The following is a 24,463-nucleotide window of genomic DNA, read 5'->3' as shown; positions in this document are numbered from 1 at the left end:
TCGTTTAGAGTGCGTTATAGCGAGAGTCCGCAATAGCGGGAGTCATTTCCAGTCAAACCTCTTTCGCCGGGGATCTGGATTTTGTCCGTCATAGCGAGTGTCCGCAATAGCGGGGTGTCCGCAAGGCGAGAGTTGACTGTATTCGCTATTCGCGACTATTCGTCGCTATTCGCGACTATTCGTCACTATTCGCGACTATTCGCACTATTCGTACTATTCGCTATTCGCGACTATTCGCTATTCGGGTTTTCCAGACACCCGAACCATAAAACCAACCTCCATAATATATATTCGGATAATATTGCTGGGACCACAGATAATAGACTTATCGTCAGCTTATCTTGTCCAGCATATCTTATTATCTCCATAAGATTTTGCGTGTCTTTGTCATAAGCGATGCCGCTAAAGTTATCAGTAGCCAAAACAATAGGATAAAATAAGAAGATTGTATGGAAACATGACATGATTATGATTGTTACAGGTTTCACAATCCAAGAGACAAATGAAAAGTTCCAACCTTTCTTTTCTTGAATTTTCGATAAAATATCCCATAGCTTAAAGCACATGCCAAGAAAAGCATTACCGAGAAACGTCACCATGAGTATCATGTCCCAGAATATGTCGTCGTAGATTATTTTTCCCGGAAGTGCCTGTAACATACACCAGCTCGCTATTACCAATGGCATTTCAAATGCTATTGTTATAAATATCTGCACCATATGTATCTTCTTTGGCGTACAGTGCTTGTGGTAGAAATGTTTTATCCACACCGTGAAATATGAAATCTCTGCTAAGGTACCAAGTATATAAAGTACGACATAACCACGAAATGAAGACTCATAATTATTAAATGGATCGGTACATTGATGATCAAATCTAGGGACAGTCCATGTCAAGATTCTATCAGCTGGCAGCAATTTCTTCCTTTTCGCCGCATCAACAAGTGTTTTAGTTTCAAACACAATTTCTGTTACCGTAAGAATGCCAATTACTGTTAATGTGACTTTCGAACGACCAGCTTTGCCGACGAAGTTCGAGCAACAAGCGGTTATTAACTGGCTGCGCAGTTCTTGCTCTGCACGCGGTTTATTATTATTATTATTATTATTATTATTATTATTATTATTATTATAACTGCGCTGCGCAGTTCTTGCTCTGCACGTCCTTTTTTTTTTTACTGCGCTGCGCAGTTCTTGCTCTGCACGTCCTTTTTTTTTTTTTTTTTTTCTCAGTGACCAGACTGATGCCCCCGCTCGGCCAGGCTGGGGTCACGCAAGGTTTAAAAGCTAGAAAACACTTACTAATGGGAAATTTTCAAATGCTTTGGTCTTAATAAGCATGTTTAGCGTGAGATGTCCGATTTTTAAGCGTTTTATTCAAACAAAATTCTAAATTTTCATGCCTCGAAAGAAAAATATATTTCAGCGGGCCAGAATCTGTGAATAAATACCATTACGTTGGTGTTAAAGAATGTGCTGACATGAGAAGTTTCACTTTCGATCGGCTAGACATCGAGTCACGTAATGTAAAGAGAATCCTTTGGTCTTTACTTAACAAATATATTGTGAAGTATTTCTCTCTTAAGTGTAATCTATTTTTTGGCTGTACCATTGAAAGGACTTTAGAGATATGAAGAAAAATTCCGTTCACAAACATGCCCTGACTTGTAACGCTTACGTCATTTGGTAGGCTAGGGAAATTTCCAATACCATTACGTTGTTGTCAAAGAATGTGCTAGCTGACATGATAACTCTCACTTTTACAACTTTGCGTATCCTCTGATCTTTTTCTCCTTTTTTGTCTTTACAAAGACTGTTAAGTGTGAATTATTCGATTTTGAAGCGTTTGACTCATGGAAAATTATAAATTTCCACGCTTTCAAAGAGAAATATAATTTAGCGGGACAGAATCTGTGAATAACTACAAATACGTTGGTGTAAAAGAATGTGCTGATATGACAAGTTTCACTTTCGATCGGCTAGACATCGAGACCCGTAATTTTTCAAAGCTATTATTAGCTACCTTTCTTATCTTTGCGAATCCTTTAGTCTTTAGTTAAAAAATTAAGTGTGAAGTATTTTTTAAGCGTTTGAATCAAAGAAAATACTAAAATTTCATGCTTTAAAAGAAAAATACGCTTTAGCGGGCAAGAATTTACATTTATTTACATTACGGTTGTGTCCTGGAATGTGCTGGCGTTAGTAAATTTTTAATTTCACAAGGCACTGATCGGCAAGAATCAAGCAATGCTCTGAAAGCTTTAAACCTGCTACAAATGGAAACTGAACAAATCCTTTTAACCTAGCATGTTAAGTGTGAAATGTTCGATTTTTGAGCATTATGTATGTTTGAAGCTGTATCATCTAGAGGATTTCTGAAATCTGAAGGAAAACCACTGAGACAAACAAGCGAGCCACTATTTTTCTGCCATATATTTTTCCTTTTTTACCAAAATAAAATGCCAATTCACCCATAAACAATCTTTATTCTGTTCAAACCATACGCATGCACCTTGCAGGTCCTTGCAATTTACCGCGAAACCGGGTTGCAGCGCCATTTCAGCAGATCAGCTCATTTAACAGCAAATAATCGGGAGAAACATGAAAGGGTTACAGTCGTTTATAATAAGCAGTTTTCATGTATTCTTTGCTTATCTTAAACAAATACATGATCTTTGCCAAAGATATGGCGATTTTTGAGCGTACGATCGTTTTTCCAAATTTTTATATCGGCAACTTTGTTATCGAGATTATACGCTGTTGTTATTCAATATTCGTTTCACAAGAACTTCTGTTGCTCGCATTTTCCAAATTACTGTTTAAGAAATTACCCATTCCGTGACAGAGTCATTCTTAATTTTTCTTTACAAATTACCAGGAAAGCAAGAATGTCATAGAACGGTTTTATACTAGTGAAAATACCTGTCAGACATAACTTCAACTGTTCGTGTTATCTGGCTGTTTTCACACTGTATGCAAATTAAGGAATTCTTAAAGTGCCTATCTTTAACTATTTCACGCTTAAAGATTCCTTTAAATCTTTTCGCCTACCTTTTGGCCAAACGAAGTTTTGTGTCTCCAGGCAGAATGCTCGTTATCAGCAATGAAAGTCGAAGAGATACAGAAGCTCGAGTAAAATTAAAACTGCTGTGAAATGAACATCGTTTGAGCTTGACGTGTATTTATAGATTGCGCTCCGTTAATTAAGTTTATTCATTTGGCGATCAGATAAAAATCAATGAATGATCAGAGTTTAAAAAGTCCATTTCTAAGCACGAGAGACACGGATATTTGTTTCAGAAGCATTTATGCATAGAAATACAGGTTCAGTGTCGAAGTAACAAGAACACCTTCGATCCGCCATGTTGGCGGGCCGTCACGGACGCTTCAAATCGGCCTTCTCGATATTTTCCAAAATAAAAAGAATTGAAACTTTTTAATATCCATTTGGTAGTTAGGACCCTAAAACAAGACTGCATGCTAAATTTCAGCGAAATCGGTGAGGTACGGTGGCCGGCCAAAGTTCGAATCTTACAGACTATGACAATTAAGATCTTTTTACGTTCGCGTGAATGCAATTTTTCAGATTTTTAGCTTAAACGTGACCCGTGAACGAAGAGTTAAATTAGACGTGAATCGTGAATCTTCTTCTTTTTCGTGACTTAATTTCTAATTTTTTAGGTAGTTCTAGAAAAAATAAAATCTTTGTTTTAGCTCTGTGGTTGGGATTGGGACTTTTGTCGGCTATTTTGTCGTGTGTGTGATCTTGACAGGCATAATATCCGGTCTTACACCTTCAGAGCGAAACAGTCTAAACAGGGATCGGCATGATCTTTGCGTGAACGTGAAAACATTTTTAGAATTGTTCGTGATGCGAGAAAAGCCAAATATTTTCACGTGATTCCATTTCGCAGAGAGATATAAGGGACCCTGTAATAACTTGATTACGATGAAAAAAAAAAAACGGTACAAAGTTACTTTAATTTTGTGTACAAGAAGGCTGTTTATTGCTTGCTACATAAACCTGCTAGTCTTCTGATGTTGCTCGCGCGATAGCTACCTGTTTGACGCTGATTCATTTCAAAGTTTACGATCAGCATTACATTGTGGTCATTAAAAAATGTTTTAATATATTTCAATGTTTCGTAAATATTAATGAAAAATACATTACACATCCTTATTTTGTTGCTTCAGATCATTATGTCACCGTTGCCAACTTTAACTCGGTGTTCCATCTTTTTTTAAACACTTTGTTTTCACCAAAGGAGCAAAATGTATTTCTAGGCCTGTTTGCTTACTCTGTCATCCATTACGCAAGCTAAATTCAACTTCTTTTTAATGTGGGTTTATTTGTACCTTAATATATGTTGTTTATTATATTATGCATTGTCATTATATTCATTGTTACTACACTTCGTTTTTGATAATCAATTTCTTGTAGCTCGCTTTGAAAGTCATTTCTATGGATTTATATCATACAAGAAGTTTTTTGTATGATATTAATTTACTTACTACTTATTAACTTTTTGCAGTAAGCGTTGCACATAGTGTATCAGTTGAAATTTTCAATTCACAGCATTGTTCTACTGGAATATGTAAATTCCGTTAAATTGATTTTATTCCTGCCGTGACAATATATTTTTAATTACTTTTCATGTTTTGTTTACTGTTTCTTTTGCAATAATCTAACTCACTATTTGAACTGGGTTTCAATAATGAACTTTAATTGTTAACTTTGAATAAGGTTTTCTTCTATGTTGTACTTTTAACATTTTTAAACATGCCGCTATTGGCCAAGCTTCAAGGGAGTATATGTAACTTAACTTAAAACTCAGTATGCATTGCATTGGTTATTAATTATAATATGTCGTTTTCATTTCAAAAATTGTAAAATGCAATATATAATTATCGAGACTTTATTGTCTCGCAACCTTTATCAATAATTAACGAACTTCTTTGGCAAACAAGAGCGTCACTTTCAATTTAAAAACCTCTCACGCTATTTCGCTTTTTTCTCGTGTTAGGGGAGAAAAGTAACTACTGATTTTGAAAAAAGGATGGCTTTTGTGATGCGAGGAAATAATAAGATTCAAAATGCTGAAGAAAGTGCAAGTGAAGTACAGGATGTAAACACAAATTCGAAATCGAACAAAGGCCGCCAAAATACACCTGAAACCTTGAGGTCCTTTGCGGAAGACACTTCTCTACACGGAGCTCGATTTTTGTTTGTTGGAAACGTTTTCAGAAGACTTGTTTGGACATTGGCGGTCACATCGTGCTTTTGTTTTTGCATCTATCAAGTTTCCCAAACTATACATGCTTTTGGGGAACGACCCTTTAACACGAAGATAACAAAAAAGATTGCGAAGAAGAACATGAATTTAACATTTCCCGCAGTGACACTTTGCAATTACAACATTCTGAACCGGCGAAGGTACATGGACTCCGAAAAGGCAATGAACGTAAGCAAGGAAGATATCGAAAGCAAACTTAACGTTTATGCAAAGATGTTGGCGGGATCGAAGGATGTGTTCAATAACGAGTCAAAAAAACGCCATGAAGAGTTGTTTTGGCGTTTTTCTGGCGAAGCTCCTGAACATATCTATCTCAAAGCCTTTAGTCATCAAATCGAAGAAATGCTCCTACCAAGTTCGCTGTTTGATTCTTGCTACATAAACGGCGTAGTCTGTGGGGCTGTGAACTTTACCTCGTTTACAAGTTCGTTATACGGTCAATGTTACACGTTTAACTCCGGACTTGATGGTCATCCTGTGATAAATGCCACCATGGCTGGTCACCTGAACGGATTGAAGCTGTTGCTGAACATCGAGAGAGACAGTTACCTTGATAATCCATTTTACCCATTTGCTGGGCTTACAGTTCTCGTACACGATCAAGACACTTTTCCTTACATGGAACAGTTTGGTTTCCTTGTTCAGCCAGGCGTTCGTACACTATGCGCCATAAAGAGGAAGGAGGTAAGCTAAAAACAAATTTGCTCAAATCATAATAAGCCCCTTTTACTTTTCTTCATAATTGTAGTCACTTAGTTTCTAATAGACTTATTAACCTGCAAAACTAAAAACAAATGCTACTTTTCAAATGCTTCTTTGTGAGAATATTGTACACTTCAATTTGTCGCCACAAATGCCACTCAAGCTATAATCGCTTACACCAGGCTTATTGACCTTAGGAATTCATCGAAGACTCTCTGTATTGCAATATACCTTCAGTTAGCTTTATCTCTTCATAGATAAAGAGCTTGGAGTCTCCCTTCTCAACCGAATGCAATCCAAACAGAAGCCTGGACATGTTCAAGAACACTCGTTACAAGTATTCAAAACCCGCCTGTTTGATGCAGTGCCTGAGCGAGTTCGTTACCAAAAAATGTGGTTGCCGCCCTATAGAATATGAAGGTGAGAACTGTAAAGCAACTAACATATATAAGTGAGGAAGGGGAAGCATTTAGTGTTAAGTATTTGAGATGCGTACTTACCAAGCTCAAAAAACTATTCTCTCTTGCTCTTTTTGAAGACTGACCTTTTTTTAATGTTAAAAACGTTATTCCACCAGAGAATGACAATAAATTAATTTATCCATGATTTCTTTGTAGATCTAAAGTTTCCACTCTGCGCCCCAAATGATACAGTGCTGTGCATGCTTCCTGCATACAGTAAGTTTTGATTTATTACATATTTTGCCCCCTCTACGGATGAAATAATGGATTTTTGGGAAAACGAAACAATGTTTATTACACAACCCGCTCGATTTAAAGTCGGCCTGTTGGTCTGTCGGTTTGTAGATGAGTGAGTTAATGAATGAGCCAGCCAGCAAGTCATTCAGCATTTAAGTCAGCCTGTGAAAACTGGATCGCCCGCCAATCAGTTAGTCCGTCTGTCTGTCCGTCCGTCCGTCCGTCCTTCTGTCCGTATGTCTCGTCTGTCCGTCCGTCCGCCGCCCATCGGTGGATTCGTCTGTCAGTCAGTCAGTCCGTGCGTCTGTCTGTTAGTCAGTCAGTTAGGTAGTCATTCCTTGCGTATGTCAGTCAGTCAGTCAGTCAGTCAGTCAGTATAGTGCGTCTGTCAGTCAGTCGGTCGGTCGGCTAGTCAGCCAATCCCTTTAACAATGTTGTGTCACATTAAAGTTAATTGTTTGTCAACTATAATTGTGCAATTAATGTTTTATCCGTTTATTTTTACATATTTAGAAGCGTTTGGGGCATCTGAAGAAATGGACGGTTGTGAGGAGAAGTGCACACAGCCATGCGAACACATCGAGTATGAAACTTCTTTGTCATATGCCGGTCTACAGAGGAATGTTTTCATCCAAAAATTAAATTCGTCTGTGAACGTTACAAAGGAGTTTCCATTCTACGAACATTTCCTTAAAATGTCAGTCCCGGAAAAGATGGCGTACATAGAGTAAGTATTGGTGTTGAGAAACTTTCTGCGCCTTGGCCAAAATGACCAGCACTCACCGGAACTTATCTCTGTTTTTGTTTTGGGTGACTAAAGATGTGGCTTTCTCCCTTGCATGAGGATATGTGAGCCATTCAAAGGTTATCCCCTAGCTAGTCTGTAAAAGTTTACCCTGACGTTGTCGGGTTTCCGGTGCTCATCCGACTAAAATAACGTGAGCTGATGTAAGGGTAAAGAACACAAGACGGTGACCCCCGTCCAGTGCTCGAAGCCCAAAGCGATAGCCATTCTGTTACCGCGCCTTCCTGAATACTGTAAAAAAAAAACCCTGAGAGCTAGTTAGATTTTAAAGTCAATAACGCTGGCACTAGGACAAAAAAATGAACAATATTTGGAAACTTTCATGGATCCGAGTCAAATGCATTCGTGCTAAACGCAGTATGTTCCAAAAAAATAGTGGTTTATCCACTAGGCAAGCACCGTATTTATATCACAACTTTCAGCGTTGACGTTTTTCTTCACAGTGACAACATTATTTCCTTGGACATCTATTTCCAAGATATGAGCTTTGATGAGATTGTACAAACTCCAGTTTTTGAGGGATGGACTTTGATCGGTAGGTCGAGTTTGTGTTAAATTTTAACATCAAATATTTCGAACATTAGGGATCGAAAATTGTGAAATGAAGTAAACCGTTTTCTGTTTTATTTTCTTCCCAGTCTCAGAGCCAAGGTGTTTTTTCAATGTCTCGAAATTTGCCTGTTATTGAACGAAAACACATGAATGTATTATTTATTGATTCTTTTGTTTGTCTTTTCAGCAAATTTGGGTGGTAACTTCGGTCTCTTCCTCGGGATGAGCATCCTCACAATTCTCGAATTCGTCGAATACGCGTTCAGGAGAATTTTCTTTTTAATCTGCAAACAGTAAGACACTTCAAAAAGAGAAAGACATATTCTATATGAAGAAGCACAATCTTATTATTGTAAAGGCGTCGTTCGTAACATTTATTAAGCTTTTCTTTTTTGGCCAGTCTACAGATAAGCAGCAAGACTTGTGAGCTGTAAGCGTGGCAACAAGGGTACATTTTTTTGTCACGCGACTTGATGATTCCATGGACGCTGTGTTTCGACAGACTGCTGTTAACAAGCATATACGAGAGAGTTTTCCGGGCTTAGCGTTTTGATTTTATTGATATAACGTTTGGACATTTAAATACAAACGTGGCCGTTATTGCGGCCAAAGCCACAAAGGTTGTTATTACGTTTCACTCAAAAAAATAAAATTTGTTGGGCCTAAAAGAGAAAGAAAAGAAAAAGACGAAACAGACCAATGGATTGCAAACAATCAGGAAAAATGTTTGTTTTGCGCAGAACCTTTGATGAAGCAAAACTTTAAAGACTCTGTCAAAGACCATTGTCACATAACAGGCAAGTACAGAGGAGCCGCGCATAACGCGTGCAACCTGAAAATGCGAATAAAACCAAAGACGGACCAAATACCAGTTGTATTTCACAACCTCAGGGGCTATGATGTACACCATTTAATGCAGGCGATGTCAAAGCTGTCGCAAGCGACTCAAAAAGAGGTGAAATGTGTCGCTAACAACATGGAAAAATATATCACATTTTCATTGGGGGGTCTGCGTTTTATTGACAGCTTAAACTTTTTACCAGGAAGCCTTGATTCCCTTGCAAGTGCAACACCAAAGGAGTCATTAAAAATAACAAAATTTATATCAAAAAGAAACTGTGAAAAAAAATTCAGAATTTGTAACAAAAGCAGAAAAAGAGCAAGAAAAAGAAATAGAAAAAAATGCAGAACTTCTTTACAAAAAGGGTATATATCCCTACGAGTACATGGACTCATGGGATAGATTTATCGAGACAAGTTTGCCTGAAAAAGAAAAGTTTTACAGTAAGCTAAACGACGAGCACATAACAGATGAAGAGTACGAGCACGCTAAGAGGGTATGGGAGGATTTTGGATGCAAAACGCTGGGCGACTACCACGACCTTTACGTTCAAACAGACGTGACCATTTTGGCTGATGTTTTTGAAAACTTCCGCAATATATGCCAAGAAAAGTATAAGCTTGATCCGGCCCATTATTTTACTTCTCCTGGCCTTTCCTGGGACGCACTCTTAAAAAAGACAGGTGTAAATCTTGAGTTGTTAACAGACTATGAAATGCATCTTTTTGTCGAAAGGGGAATAAGAGGAGGTATTTCAATGGTAAGCAAGAGATATGCTAAGGCAAACAATCCTTATGTCGAGGGCTATGACTCAAGCAAGCCAAAAAAATACATAATGTACCTTGATGCAAACAACCTTTATGGGTGGGCAATGAGCAAGCCACTGCCAAAAAGTGGTTTTAGATGGAAAAGAGTTATGCCGACTGAAAAAAGAAATAATGAGAAATACGGAGTTTGCAAAAACTGGCTGGATATTGGAGGTAGACCTCGAATACCCTGCAGAACTTCATGAAGAGAACAACAGCTACCCATTAGCTCCTGAGAAAAAGAAAATAAATAAGGACTTGTTTTCACCCTACCAAAAGGAATTGATAAAAAACCTCGATCTGGACCATCCACCAGACAGCGAAAAGCTTGTTTTAACTCTTGAAGACAAAACTAATTATGTTGTGCATTATCAAAACTTGCAGTGTTATCTGAAACAGGGAATGAAACTGAAGCGTGTGCACAGGGTGTTGGAGTTCGAACAGGAATGTTGGATGGAGCCGTACATCCGGATGAATACAGAATTCAGGAAAAAAGCGAAAAACGACTTTGAAAAGAACTTTTACAAGCTAATGAATAACTCAGTTTTCGGAAAAACAATGGAGAACCTACGTAACCGTGTTGACATAAAAAATAGCGCGAAGCAATGAAAAAAAAAAACAAAATAAGAAAAATGGTTGCCAGCCCATTGTACTCAAGACACGTTCTGTTTTCAAACGATCTGGTCGGAATCGACTTGCGCAAAAGCAAGCTTTTTCTCAACAAGCCGGTTTACACTGGAATGGCCATACTTGACTTGAGCAAGATTGTCATGTACGATTTTTATTACAACCACCTAAAAAAAAAATATACGGCCAAAAGTGCGAGCTATTGCACACAGACACAGACAGCCTTTTGCTCGAGATCGAAACAGAAGACGTTTACGAAGACATGTGTTGGAACAAATAAAAATACGACACAAGCGACTATCCCAAAGAACATTTCCTTCAAAGCGAAGAAAACAAAAAGGTTTTGGGAAAAATGAAAGACGAATGCGCAGGAACCCCCATAGCAGAGTGTGTTTGTCTCAGACCCAAAATGTACTCGATCATTTACGGCACGCAAACTGCCGACCAAAAAAAAAATCAAAAAAGCGAAGGGTGTAAAAAAGAGCGTTGTCAAGAAGCAAATTGTACATGAACAGTATAAGGAAACGCTTTTTAGCACTAAGCAGTTATGGCATGGAATGAACATACTTAGAAGCGAGGGTCATGAGATTTATGGAATGCATCTCAACAAGGTCTCGCTGTCGCCTTTTGACTCAAAGCGATGGATAGCGGATGATGGGATACATACAAATGCTTACGGGTATAAGTTAACATAAAAATAACTTTTATAGCTTTTCTGGTGGTAACTGTGTATTTGGAGGAATAACAAGCAATTCTTCTCGCACAAAGCCGCGCTTGGGGCCATCGTGCAAGTAATAAAGCACCGGCTGATCAGGTTTAGTAACAGACCTTTCGATGCTGTAGACTTTTAATGACCAAATTGGATCTGTTGCCCTTTTTACGCCGCCTTCCAGCTCGCCAGGTTGGTAGAGATAACGCACATTAACGAGAGAGGGCATTTTTTTTTCTTTCTTGCCAACAGGCCTTGCATATTTTGACGACGGTTTGGAAAAAACAGCCTCTTCTTTGATTGCGGCGGCAGGTTTTTTGCCAGTAAGACTGGTTACGTCTTTGTTCAGAGCAGCAACAACTTCGGGTAGCTTTTTTACTCACGCTGTCGACCGCTGGCCAGATGGCAGGTTCATCTCGACACCGTACTGATAGCCAAACAGGCGCTCTGCCAGTGTTTGAGTAAAACGTTCAACGATGGCTTGATCTCTGTGGATATTAACACGCCCGCGCCTAATATAAGTTTTGTGATTTTCCATTTCTTTGGTAACAGCTCCCATAAATTCGCTCCCGGGGTCAACTTGCAGCATCTGTGGCCATTTCAGTGAACTTCGCCTGTAAATTGTCTGAAAACCTTTTGCAACCTCAGTTGAATCTTTGGAGGTCAAAGGCTCGGCCTCTTTGTAACGGCTGGCAACGTCAACAACAGTCAGCGCGTATTTGTAAACTTTTCGCCCTCGCAGCAGTTTGTCGTGTGGCAGAAAAAGAAGGTCCGCCTGGTGGACCGCGTTTGGAGTAGAAACATCGAATTTTGGGCGAGGAACGTATCGTGGTGCCGGAAGGTAGATCTGCCAAAGGGCCTGCTTAACTAGCCACTTTTTAGCAGCATCTTCGGAAACCTTGGCCGCCTCGGCTAATTTTTTTTATCGCGGCAATTCCTTTCCAGTAGCCCTGGGGGCTATAGTAGACTTTCGAGATCTTTGCGTTTTGCTTCGCAATGTCCATGCTTCGCTTTGCGAAAAACGTGTATACAAGAAAAACAAGAAAAGTTTAAAGAAACCGAAAGGCAGCGTACCCAAGTGCAAGTGCGCCAGCGCCAACGAACATAAGTTCACCTTGTTTCTGCTGCTCGCTTGGCTGATAAAAATCAGAAAACTTTGGCTCTTTCGGAGGAATCATTTGTTTGTCAGGATGTGCCTGGTTGTAGAGTTTGAAAGCGTAGTCTGTGTTCGTGAAGTTTTGTTTCGCTTGCTGTTTGATCTCATTGTTGGTTTCGATCCAGTCGAGAAGCTTCGTGCGGTCTCGAGAGTATTTCGCGTAAGCTGCCTAGTAAGCCTCAAGAGCTTTGTCGTGTCTTTCTTTTTCTTTCAAAGCGGCGTCATCTCCGCCCCCGAAAGCTCGAGCAAGGTAATTGCCGCCAATGAAAGCAAGCAGCAGCGTTCAAGATAGCTCCGCCAGCCATAATCGCGATGCTTGCCATGGTAGAACTTTGTTATTATATTATGTACAATTGTTTTAATTGTCTGGGAGAATTTTCTGGTCCTCGAGATACTGTTTGAGTGCAACGCTGCCAGCCATGACGGCCGTGAACTTTGCATATGTGACCCTCCACGGGAAAACAGTGAAAAAGGTGAACGCACGGGCACGCGTGTCATGGCACGGCACGTAAGCGTGTCACACATCGCACGGATATGTGCATTTTAGACAATGGCCGGGATATTGTTTCGCAGTGCTTCTGGAGTGTGCTTGCACGCTTAACGCGATATGCCGCGTGCGGGCCGCGCGAGCCGCCGCGTGCGATAGACACGCTTCCCAAACCACCTTCTTTGTCTTTTCATCCGTTTAACTTCTTTGCACGAACGGGTCGCAGCTATCTAGCATGCTTGAAGGCTTTCATTTTTTGTTTCTCTCCTCGCACTCCCCCGTGACGTGCACAGTTAGCTACTAGTCCTCGTCGGCATCATCACTTCGATTCCACGTATTTTTTCTTTATGTTCTCGCATTCATTCATCATCTTTGATCTCTTCGCATCGATTTCGTACTACGCAAATCCATCGATCGCAAACTCCTCTCACCTCCGCTCGTCGCTCTATTTCTGTGCTCGCCGCCCGAACTACACCTCATCGCTCGCTTTTTTCGTTCGTTCCACGGATTTTTCTCGTAGCTTTCGCTGTTTCTCCGATTTTTCGTTACTTTTCTCATTGCTCGGTTCGTCGAAATCTCGTCAATTTGTTGTTTCGGTCGCTTCGGCTGCCGCTACAACTACCTTATTAGCCCGACCTTCGCTTGTACGTGTGATGTTCCACACGGAACAGTAAGTAACGTTTCTCGGCCAGCTAGCGTGCCATTTGCACACTCTGCTTGACACGCTGGCGTGCCATTTCGCACAGTCAGTGCGCGACACGAACATTGTTCGATGACACGCGCCTTTGTTTTTTCGTGCGTCTACAATTTTATTAGGTATCAGTACCCCAATACAGTGTGCGTGAGCTGCCTCCGTCTCCCCACTTTTTCCGGGCGGGTCATTGCATTTTTTCATCGCTCCGGTTCGCACGGTCTCCTTGTCTCCCCTTTCTGTGTCTGTGTGCCGCAGTCTCGTGTTTTCTCTCGCTCTTTTGGCGCCACAGTTTCTCGTGGCAGCTGTGCTCATGTCACTCTCTCTCTGGGGGCTCTTCCGGTGTTGAGACCCGTGCAGGCGTTGAGCGTGATGAGGTCTCCTTGTTCAGCAGTGTCACGCGAAACAGACTGTTGCATGATTTCATCTCTCCGCTTGCGTTTCAATTTTCGTCTCATCACAGTTTTTCTCCGTCGTGGAATCACGTCCTAAAGTGTCAGTGCCGAGGAACTGCGGGTCGTGTTCCGTCGTGCGTTCCCCTTCCGGCGCCCGTCGCTTCTCTCGCATCTCCATCTTTTGTCCTTTCCCGTTTTGCACATTCTTCCTTGAGTGGATGGGAATGTTTCTTCACTCGTCTGGCTTGCTTGCCAGCGCAACACCTCACTCGTCGAAACCAGAACTCTGATGTCCGCAACGGTGCATCGCCGCGCTCCTTTCCCTGTTGCGCTTCATCTTTTTGCAGAGTTTTTTTCTCTCTGTGTGGTGTCTTTTCCATATTTTTTTTTGTGAGGTCTTGGATCTTCCGAAATACAAAATATTTTTTCTTTGAATGGTCAATTTTGGGGTATCTCCTGCGTGCCTTCTGCCGCTGCTCGGAGCCGGCGTGTCATTTGCACCTGCCTATTGTTTAGCGTGCCATTTTGGCGTGCCCGTGCGTTCACCTTTTTCTTTTTCCCGTGGAGGGTCACATATATTCATAAAACTGCTGCTTGGGTCGGATGTAAAGTACCCTGGGTGCCAGAGGGTTTTTTTTTCGGCGACAAAGAGCGGCGAAGCCGCGATCGTCGAGAGAGTGGCGAAGCCACGATCGGAAAGAGTGAAAAAAAACCCTCTGGTCACGGCGGTTACAAGCCTCACTTCCATGAGTACAGAATTTGAACTTGGTCGCTGATTGGTTATCGTACTTAGTACCAGTCTTTTCCGAGTTTTAATAATCTAACGCAAACGCTCATTGGTTGAACTACTACAAGGCACCCTAGGAACGTCAAAAACCGGTTTTTTGGCTCAAAGAAACAGTAAACAAAGAAAATGGCGACAGGGATTAGCAGTGATTTCGAACGAGCGTTTCGTGGAGCAGTGCAGTATGCGTTAGACACAGGGTTTTCAGAAATTCGAGAACTGAAACCGGTTCAAGAAGAAGCCCTGCTTCACTTCATCAACCGTGAAGATGTGTTCGCGGTCCTTCCGAATGTCTAACATTCTCGCACATGAACAAGTTGCGCTAGCAACTAAAGAAAACCAAATACCGGCAACTGATGAGATCCACATGGAGGATCGAAACCATGGTCTTGCCTGAACTAAACTATATAGTGGCATATACAAAACGCAAAACAGTCAGTAGGACTTGCGCGTGATAGATTTCAAATTTATATTTGAATCATGTGGTGCCAACGTAACGCAACGAGCAAAGAAGGTAGTAAAATTCTAAACATCGGGCTTAAAAGACAGAGCGCTCGATCAAAATAATGCATAAGCATAGCCTTTACAACACAGAATGTCTCTCTGAAACCAACTTTCAGCTTTTTCATATAAAAGCTGAAACAGTCTCTGGCCAAGCCGGACCAAGATTCCGTGATAAGACAATACATCTTGCAACAGTATTGATTAAAATGCCGGGCCCGGCATCAATAACAGCATGCAAGTAGTTTACATTTTTACAGAACATTTCAGATCTTGTCCTTCCAGAGCGAACATTTTGATAGCTTAAAGCATATCTTGCAATTAGAATTGAGCCAAAACAAACTAAACTAGCACAACATGTGACAGAGTACAGATTTAGAGGCGTCATTTAACTCTACAAACGGAAACCACGCAGCGCAGACTTATGACCTCTAGACACTTCCTTGGCCACAATCGTACGGCTCTACAATCGGCATAATGCCTCCAAATAATAACAGTACCCTCAGAAAGAAGTCAGAAGCAAATAAGGTCGAAAGACCGAACTCAACATAAAACAGCAAAGGTTACAAATGTCACGAACGTAGGAGTCGTGTAGGCCCGTCACCTTTATTTACCAACATAGATGACAACTTCGCGGCTACATTTTGCTCTTTCGACGCGGCACCATCGAACAAGTTGAACTTTCCGTATCCAGATATCGACAAATTTATATTACATACTCTACAAAAACTATTTACACTATTTACAATATTTACACAAGCGATTCTCTTCACCGGAGTTATCGAAACACTGCTTACGAATTTCGCCATTCCTCAATTACGCGCCGTTTTACGCATCGCTGCGCCATGTGCAGACATGTCGAATTACGAAAACAAACAGACCCCATACAAAGCCGACCACAAAACCGGTTTCGCGAGCTATCTTGTCTCAAATTAGCATGGAAGTGAGGCTTGTAACCGCCGTGACCAGAGGGTTTTTTTTTCGCTCGTTCGATCGCGGCTTCGCCACTCTCTCGACGATCGCGGCTTCGCTCGCAAAAAAAAACCCTCTGAAACCCAGGGTAGATGTAAAGTTTTCTTTCACAACTTTTTTGGCAACCCAGCCAATTCCGGCGACGAGACCGGTAATAGTGGCGGCATCCATTAGCGTTTTCACTAGCTTGTTGTCGGACATGACGGCTCAGTATAAAATAATAAAAAAGTATTCAATCGAAAATTTATTAATCCATCGGACGAATACCTCTTTTTGGACGCGGAATTCTTGATGATAGCTCTGCCGCTTGAAGCTTTGGAGCACTCGATGGAGCCGCAAGCGGCAACGCTGAAAGCGCACCCGGCGTCTCAGATTCTTGCACAAAGTTGCTCTCGCTATTTTTTTGCACTTCACGGCTCTTCTTGAAAAAGCTTTTGATGTCTTCGCGTTTGACATAAGTTGCAAAATTGCAACGCCAACACTTAGCAAAGAGATCCATTGATTAGTGGTGAAACCGCTGGATTCCGGCGGAGCTGGTGCCGAGCTCTCAGGAGCGGGCGAGCCCTTTGGGCTCGGAGTTACACTGCGTTTAGCAGAAGCAGATTTCTTTTCCTTTTGTTTTGCAATTATTGCAGCGGCCTCGATAGCAGCTTTTTTCTGTGCTTCACGAGCCTGTTTTGTTTTTTCAGCTGCAAGCTTGCCAGCAGCTACTCGCTTTTGATTTTTGGCAGCAGGCTTTGTTGCTGGAGTTGTTGAAGTAACTTGGTTCTGTACTTCGTGAGCAATCGGAGTTTGTGATTCACGTTGTTCGAGCTCGGCCATTATATAATGAGAAAAAAAAAATATTTAAATGAAAAATTGCTCAGCAAGATTTTTTGTAAGCAATTGCTAAGCATTGCTCAGTAATTATTCAGCAATTGCTAAGCATTGCTCAGAAAAATCTTCAGTAGTGAGTGTGTCAGCATCTTTTGAAGCACCTTTGGTGTGTGTGTGTGCGACTTTGTCGCTTCGTTTAAATCAATGTGCTTTGTTGTGATAAGCACAGCATTGGCAAGGGAAAGAAAGCGGCCGCATTTCAAAGCCAGACCGCCTGCCACAGTGGACAGCTCTTTGCTGATGATGTAGTCGTTTTTGAGTTCCTTCTGATAATCATTGACGCCCTTGATATTTACTGCCATACCAACGACTTTGGTTGCAAGAAAAATAAAGCTGCCAATCAAGCTGTCGGTTGTTTTGGATCCAACATATGCCTCATATCTCTTGAAGTACTTTTCAACGTCTTTATCTGTCAAGCGCTTCACCTGCTCGTATGTTATCTGCACACCGATTACTTCTTTGGCTTTTCCTGTTGAAACAAGGATTGCAAGCTGTTCACGCATTGCAGGAATGTCGGGTCCTTGCTGAATAATACTGGTTTCAGCTGCACTGCCCGGTTCATCTTCAAGCATTTCCATTACGGAAGCTAATTCCGCGACTTTGTCGCTTTCACTTGCAGCGATCACAGAAGAAGAAATTTCGCAAAGCGAAGCGAACGGGTCAGCCATTTATTACTCTAAAAAAATATGTTCAATAAAAAATTTTGCTCCGTAAGGGTGGCGATGAGAAATAACAAGATGCGAAAACTTATTTTTTTTCAGCTTAAAAATGAGTTCTTTGTAATCCTCATGGGAAAGTTCTCCAGCGTAATTCTCGAAGATTGCCTTCGTGGTCTTGGCAGAGGGGGTGTAAAAGAAAACGATTGCCGCTACATTTTCGCGGAATGAGGCTGTTATACTTGTCATTTTTTGAGTGAGCACCCATACGCTCAAGCCTGCGTGGCGAGCAGAGAAAGCAAGATTCACCAACTCCCCTGTTCTTCCCTTTACATCTTTTGAAGCGGCACAGTCGTCGAGGATGATAAGCGTGTTCGCACCCTCAAAAAGAAATCTTGAAAGCCTTAACCAAGATTCAACCTCGTGCTGCTCGCAAATGAAAACATAAAAGTGAGGATCTTCCTCAGCAAAGCGATAATAAGTCTTGTTGTGCGCGAAATTCGGGCAGATGAGCACGATATAGTCAAACTTGCCGCGGAAAGGGCCACAAAGCTGATTGACCACGTACCTTGTTTTTCCTGAGTTCGTTGGTCCCACAATGAGGGCGTTGAAGGGTATATTGGCAGGATCCATTTAAGAACTTCGTTAGTATATATTAAAAAAGCACAGATTTAAACTGCCTGCCAATTATATTCATTTGGGCGTCGCTGATTACGTAAATGTGGCAGTTCAAATTACCTGAGCCGCTTGCTTTCCTCTCTAGCTCAAGCTGAACACCGTCCTTTGTGTTCACAAGGCGCGTGCCACTTCCGTGCATCGAGTGGTCAGCCATGGAACGCAGATCAATAAGGAGGCCAAACTTGTCTTCTGTGTAAAACTTTTGCAGAGTCATGTGCTGCGTTTTATTTTTTTCTTTCATGTAGAATCTTTTAACTTCTTCCCAAATGTCCATTCCTTCGATGCCGTTGTTGTACAGCATGTTTGGCGAGCCGTTGACAGTGACGCTTACCTTTGTAAGGTCCGGGTTAATGTACTTTTCCGAGCTCCTCGCACCTTTGGCATATTGCTCAACAAATAGGAGCAAGATACCTTTCAGAGACCTCCTCTGCGGGTTGACCCTTAGATTCAGACGTGTGTCGGAGCCTTTTGCAAAAGTCACCACTTTGTCCCGCCGGATGTGGTCGTAAGCGAACTCTTTGCCGCCCGAATAAGCGCTGAACGCCTAATCTGCAATTTCCTTGCTTCTTATCATCTCGTACTCCAGCTGTATGTTTGTCAGCTTGTATTTCAGTTTTGTCGGATCTGAGCTTCTGACAACATGTTCGGCTGCAGCGAGCTTCAGTTCGAACACAAGATCATTGAATAGAGCCTGAGGATAAAATGCCCCGTGGTCAGTTAAAATCTGGTGATGCCGACGGATCCGGTATTTATTTCCATATAGCTCATTCAGCTTTTTTTTCTGCGTCGACTCCTGAAGTTTTCTTATCGCCAGCATTTGAGCGAAATTTGTTGAGGTCCTCACCCTGAATGCCCTCTGGCACCCTGTCGTCGCGCTCCTCCTACGAAAGGAAAAACTCTTCGAATATTTTGTAGATTTCATAGCCAACCGTGTCCTGCACGACGGTGCCTTCGTACTTTACAACAAACTTGTCGACGAGAGCTCGGCTGACGTTGTTAACCAGAAAGTTGTTGGCATGGCTGCTCAAGTCGATGTTGAAACGCAGCGCCAGCGAGCCAGGCACAATGACCTCGTTTTCGTTCAGCTTTGGCACTGAAACATACAGCGTTTCCTCTGGATTGGCTTCTGTGCGGTCAAAAGTGATTCGTTTTACAACGCGCTCGGCTTTCAGTGCGCCGAGGAATTTCTCCGTGCGTCCCAGTCGAAGGTTTTCTTGAACAGCCATCACTCGATAGGTTTTATTGTTAAATTGAAAAGTTTAATTTGAAAATAGATATAAAATTACGCGATGGCAACAGGTGGTGGTGATTTTGGCTACGAGGACCCTAATTTGAACCGAGATCTTGACAATGACGGTAATAACGATGATGATAAAAAAAAAAAAAAAAAAAAAAAACCAAAAAAACCCATGTTAAACAGAACAAGAGGTCGACACAACCCGACCATTTCAGCCCGGGAGGGCATCAACACCATACCATGGGGGTGAAGAACATGAAATGCAAACAATGCAGCACGAACAGAGCGGGCTGCCAGACACATCCTACGACGAAACACCTTTGTTGGGAAGCTTTTTTCATCAAGATGACCAACCGGCAATGATTGAGAAAGCTAAAGATTTTATCAAAAGTAAATTCCCCAAAGTGGACTTTGGAAAATTAGGCCCAATTAACAATTGGTTCATGCTTTAGCGTGCTCCATCGAGTTATGGAGCACGCGGGAAGTTTGGAGAGCACGAAAGAAGCGGAAGAGTTGCCCGAGGCGATAGCCGAGGGCAACTCTAGCTTCTTGAGTGCTCTCCAAACTTCCCAAGTGCTCCATAACTCGATGGAGCACAGCTAAAGGCATGAACCAATTGTTTTATAACATTGCCGGTGGAATTGTGCATCAAAACCGGCCGCGGGAAAAAACTGTTTATTGTGTGCAGTGTGAGAACATAAACTTAGCGGTCGAGCAATAAATTACACATGTACATTAGTTTACACGATTGGAGCCGTTTGTGTCAAATGGCTGATAAATTGACTAAGTTTATACGGTGGCAGAGCGAAGAAAAAAAATGACAAAAACAGCAAATACTGCTGTTGATTCTGAGACAAGTTTTCGCTGAATTAAAATTAAAATGTTTACTCCCGCGTGGAAGAAAATTAAAACAAAACAACCTCGAACAGCCGAACAGATTCCAAGGGTTAAAAGAGTCAATGCTTAGTTTTAAGTATTTTTGTGGACCGATTTTATTTGTAATTGATGTAAATAAACATTTTTGAAAACGGTAGTTGAATGAAGCGCTCGATGAAGTTAATTTTTCCCGAGCGGCAAAATCACAACAGAGCCGTAGACGCTTTGGTGTAATGCTTAAAACGCGAAAACTTTCGTCAGGCAGCTAGTTTTTAGTGCCATCGAGCTGTTGTCATTCATGGTTGGCCCATTCTTCCACGTTAGGGCAGTGAAAAAAAATGATTTTCGTCCTTCGAGACTCGCACGTTAGTTGTTGTTGTTTTAATGAAGGAAAGCACACAAACAACTTTGACGGCAAAATCGAATTTATTTTCTCTTTCGCTCTCCGTCTCGTAATAAGAAACAGGTTACCTTGTAGCTCGTATCCTTGGGAAAATATTGAAAGGATTCACTTTTCATATTCCGAAGATAATATGTCATCGCTTTTGCAAAACACCCGCAGCGTATGAGCTTTTATACTCAGTGAGATTTTCGCTCGTCCATTACGTCATCAGCGGGCTCCATCGGGATTTTGAGCACGCTTACGTATACTGAATTTGATTGCGCAGCTCTGCTAGCTATGTTATAATAGGTTTTAGCAAAAGGAGTGGCAATGAGACTACAATTGTATCATTTGGCTCAAAAGGTGGCGAGACCGAAATTTTCAAAAAAGACAGAACTGGCCTTCTCAAAAAATTCACAGACAAGTTTAAAGCCCCCCCTTGGGCCAGAAGCGGAATCTCTGATTGTTCAAGACAATAAAGAAATACGAGAAACTACACAAAGCTTAAGAGAAGCTGAAATTCAACTACAACAGGCAGAAAGAATTGGCACGCAAAAAGAAAAAGCCGCCCAAGAAGTGCGAGATCTGAGAATAAGAATCGAGCGAGCTCAAACCAAGATGGATCAACTTGGGTCAAATGTTGAAAATGAATCAGAATTGCGCGAGCTGCAGCAACGGATAAAAAAACTATCAAACGGACTTTGAAAACGCAAAAAAAGAAGTTGCTGCTCTTGAAAAACAAGCAAAGCAGAAGGCAAAAGAACAAACACGAGTCGACCAACTAAGGGCAAGCCTCGCTGCCAAAGAGAGCAAAAGAAACACTTTGCAAGAAAGGCTCAACGACACAAGAGCGTTGGATGATCTTAAAGAGCAAGAAGCCGAGCTGAAGCGACAAAACGAGGAAGATCAGGCTGTAATAGAGGATGAGAATGCCTCCCCCACTGACAAACAAGCCGCGGAAGAAAGAGTTGCGGAAAGAACCGAGGAGCTCGCGCGTTTGCAAACGCAGATTGCGGAAAGAGAAAGGGCGCTTCCACTTCGTGAGAGGATCAAAGAAATCTTCAAAAAAATGGCGTGACAGTTACAGCGATCTTTCTTGCTGCAGGTGTCACGATTGGTGCTGTAATTAGTGCCATTACAAACTCTTTGAAGGCTACCGGCAAAGCGTTGGGGAAAGGCCTAAGTGATGTTGGCTCAAAGGTGGCATCAGCTCTGCCTGGTCTCATTGGCTCGATTGTGAGTTTTCTTTTCAAAACCGCTGGTCAAGTAATTGGCTTTCTTGCAGAGCACACATGGCTGCTTATCCTTGCTGCGGTTGCTTTTATTGTTGAAAGATACATCAAGAAGAGACGTTAACGCATAAAAGTGTAGAGCAAAGCTGCAGCTCCAACCGCACCAACAGCGACAGTTGCTTTGTTTATTTCGTGTGTATCATTGACTTCGACCTTTGTAGCTTTAGCGCTTTGCGCGCTTTCAGCTTCAGCACCTTCTGTGCTCGTTGGTGCCGGATTTTTTTGCCGCTGCGGCCTTGTGTATAGGATTTGAAGGGTGGCTGTTTGGTGGGTTTACCTTTGATGGTCCTCCAGCCATCAGTTTAAGAGCTGCTTTTTTGTGGAGGTATTAACATCATTATTTACTCCAACTTTCATTCCTCCTACAGCCTGCTTAAGCTGGTTCTTGTAACCAACAACGCGTTCTGTATTTATTACCATCCTGGCGGGAATAAGCCAGGCACCCGGGCAGACGGCTAGGTTGAGCCGGACCTTTGCCTCATCAATGGCAAGCTGGTATCTTTGAACTGACTTTGCCAGATCTGGTTGCCTTATAGCGTCTTCAACCAACACGAGGAACTCACTTTGGGCCTCTTTTGCGCGTCCACCTGAACCAAGTATGCTACTTAGAACGTTCACCTGCGAACCGAGAATACAGTAAACAAACGCCTCTATCGACTGGTTTACTCGCGACAAACCTGCCTGAGTCAGCCCTTCCGCGGCGCTAGCGCCTCCGTTAGGACAAAACCAGTCTGCCTGTGCATATGCAGCGTCATCCTGCTCGATGTATTGAATCAAGTTACCTTTGCTTGCAGCTCCCCCTTCATCCGAAAATTTATCGTAATCGGGGTATTTTGCTCCAGAATTTTTTTGGACCAATATTTGTGATCCAGATATAAACGTCACCAAGTCCGTGGTTCGAGCCTCTTGTGAAACGAAAATCGCTTGACGGACCGACACCGAACTCAGCGCATATTCTTTTGTACGAAGCCACGTCGTACTTGTTGTCGAACTGGCTAAATGTTGGATCGCCAGGCAAGGCGCTTACGCTCTGAATTCCACCCATCTGATACAATATTCGCCTTATTGTAAAATAAACGTGAAAAAGGTAAAAATTTCGCCCAACTGAGAGCTGAGAGCTGAGTGCCCTTCATCGAAAATCTCTCGACTTATCCCACTGCCTGTTGTCGCGCACCAGACAGCAAAGTTTAGTTGCTGCAGCCAGTAGCTCATGTTAGGGCCGGCAAGCCACCTTTTTGACTCTTTTCCTGATATATGCTTAAGTTTTGTTTTTTGAAAAATCTCTCTTAATTTCGTTGTGAAATATTGATATGGTGTGACGTAGATGTTTATTTTGCTGTTAAATATTTTTTCAAACTCGGTGCGGCTTCGTGAAATCCAACCGCGGGAAAAGGCAAAGATGAGCCTTTTGCACCGCTTGGTGACAGCTGTTGAGGAAAACCGCCAGCGCTTTGCACACCGAGTGCTTTTTTCATATCTGGACTTCAATATTTGCTGTCAGAGCCTAAAACATTTATCAAATGGCCTTGCCCTGCCTTGAAATAAATGTCTGCCGTTGCTGTATGATTGTAAGTAAATTCAACCTGTGCAACAAATTTTGTTCGGTCAGCATTCAGATATTTTGCAAGAAAAGGTTTCCATGCCTTGTCTTTTACCGCTTCAGAAATTTTAGAAGCTTCAGGGGTTTTCATCCACTTCATAAGTGCGACTTTCTCCAAAAATCAACTAATATCGCCTTTCTCCGGCACAAATTGGAAAAATCGATTTCGCTCATATTTTGCCCATAGAAAGGTCCTAGTGAGAAACCAAACGGACTGCAGTTAGTTTTTCCTAATACAGCTTCCTTTCGTAGAAATATGTCAAAAAAGATTTCGCCCCAATTGGGCTCAAAATCCACTTCCGGTTTGACTTATTTTATTGAAAGTTTGATCGCCTTGCGCGTTATACTGCAGCTGTTTATTGATATTTCAATAATATTTATAATGTAATTAGGTCTTTATTGTATGACTGAGCGAAAAATAAAACAAATCGAGATTAATTTTTAGCCTGAAACGGGGATAAATCCAAAGGCAAAATTGGCAAATGAGTAGCGAGAGAAATTATGCAGTAAAACTCTGCCATATTTTTCTATGTGCGATAACTTAAAATATCGTAAAAACAATTTTTATGGGTTAACTAGACACTTATCTTATAGGATATCCAAAAAAAACTCTGGGGAAAAGGTTTTTAGTGGCCCGCTTTGGCCTTTGTTTATCACTAATTTTGCCGTAAATCAGCTAAAATGTAAACAATTGCGTTACACGGCTTGTCACAATACCCGTAAACAGTTTCACAATTTCTGTATTTTAAATAAGCTAATCATTTAAAATACACGAAAAGGAGTAGACGTCACATGCCGATTGTAAATGGGTACTTAAAGTAAAACCTTTACTTGCTATATTACCCTA

The 24,463-nt window shown here is 41.7% G+C and overlaps 1 protein-coding gene across 1 annotated transcript; it reads left to right on the top strand.

Moving 5' to 3' along the window:
• The first annotated feature begins 5,037 nt into the window (after nucleotides 1-5,037).
• LOC144641765 (acid-sensing ion channel 1C-like) lies at nucleotides 5,038-8,906 on the top strand. The gene is made up of 6 exons (XM_078500790.1): nucleotides 5,038-5,977; nucleotides 6,253-6,415; nucleotides 6,613-6,672; nucleotides 7,207-7,420; nucleotides 7,942-8,033; nucleotides 8,238-8,906. Exons 1-6 carry the CDS (start codon nucleotides 5,057-5,059, stop codon nucleotides 8,345-8,347), a joined length of 1,560 nt encoding a protein of 519 aa, XP_078356916.1. The 5' UTR covers nucleotides 5,038-5,056; the 3' UTR covers nucleotides 8,348-8,906.
• The last annotated feature ends 15,557 nt before the right edge of the window (nucleotides 8,907-24,463 follow it).

The sequence above is a fragment of the Oculina patagonica genome, chromosome 2 (assembly GCF_052425735.1).
Source record: "Oculina patagonica isolate OP01 chromosome 2, crgOcupat, whole genome shotgun sequence".
In the NCBI taxonomy this organism is placed as follows: domain Eukaryota; kingdom Metazoa; phylum Cnidaria; class Anthozoa; order Scleractinia; family Oculinidae; genus Oculina; species Oculina patagonica.
This window is presented reverse-complemented; position numbering and strand designations above follow the sequence as displayed.

Excerpts from the sequence above, each read along its gene's own strand:
- LOC144641765 (XM_078500790.1), top strand. The coding sequence starts at position 5,057 with ATGGCTTTTGTGATGCGAGGAAATAATAAGATTCAAAATGCTGAAGAA. Across the intron at positions 7,421-7,941 it reads GAAAAGATGGCGTACATAGA|TGACAACATTATTTCCTTGG; the intron begins GTAAGTATTGGT and ends TTTTCTTCACAG. Across the intron at positions 8,034-8,237 it reads TGAGGGATGGACTTTGATCG|CAAATTTGGGTGGTAACTTC; the intron begins GTAGGTCGAGTT and ends TTGTCTTTTCAG.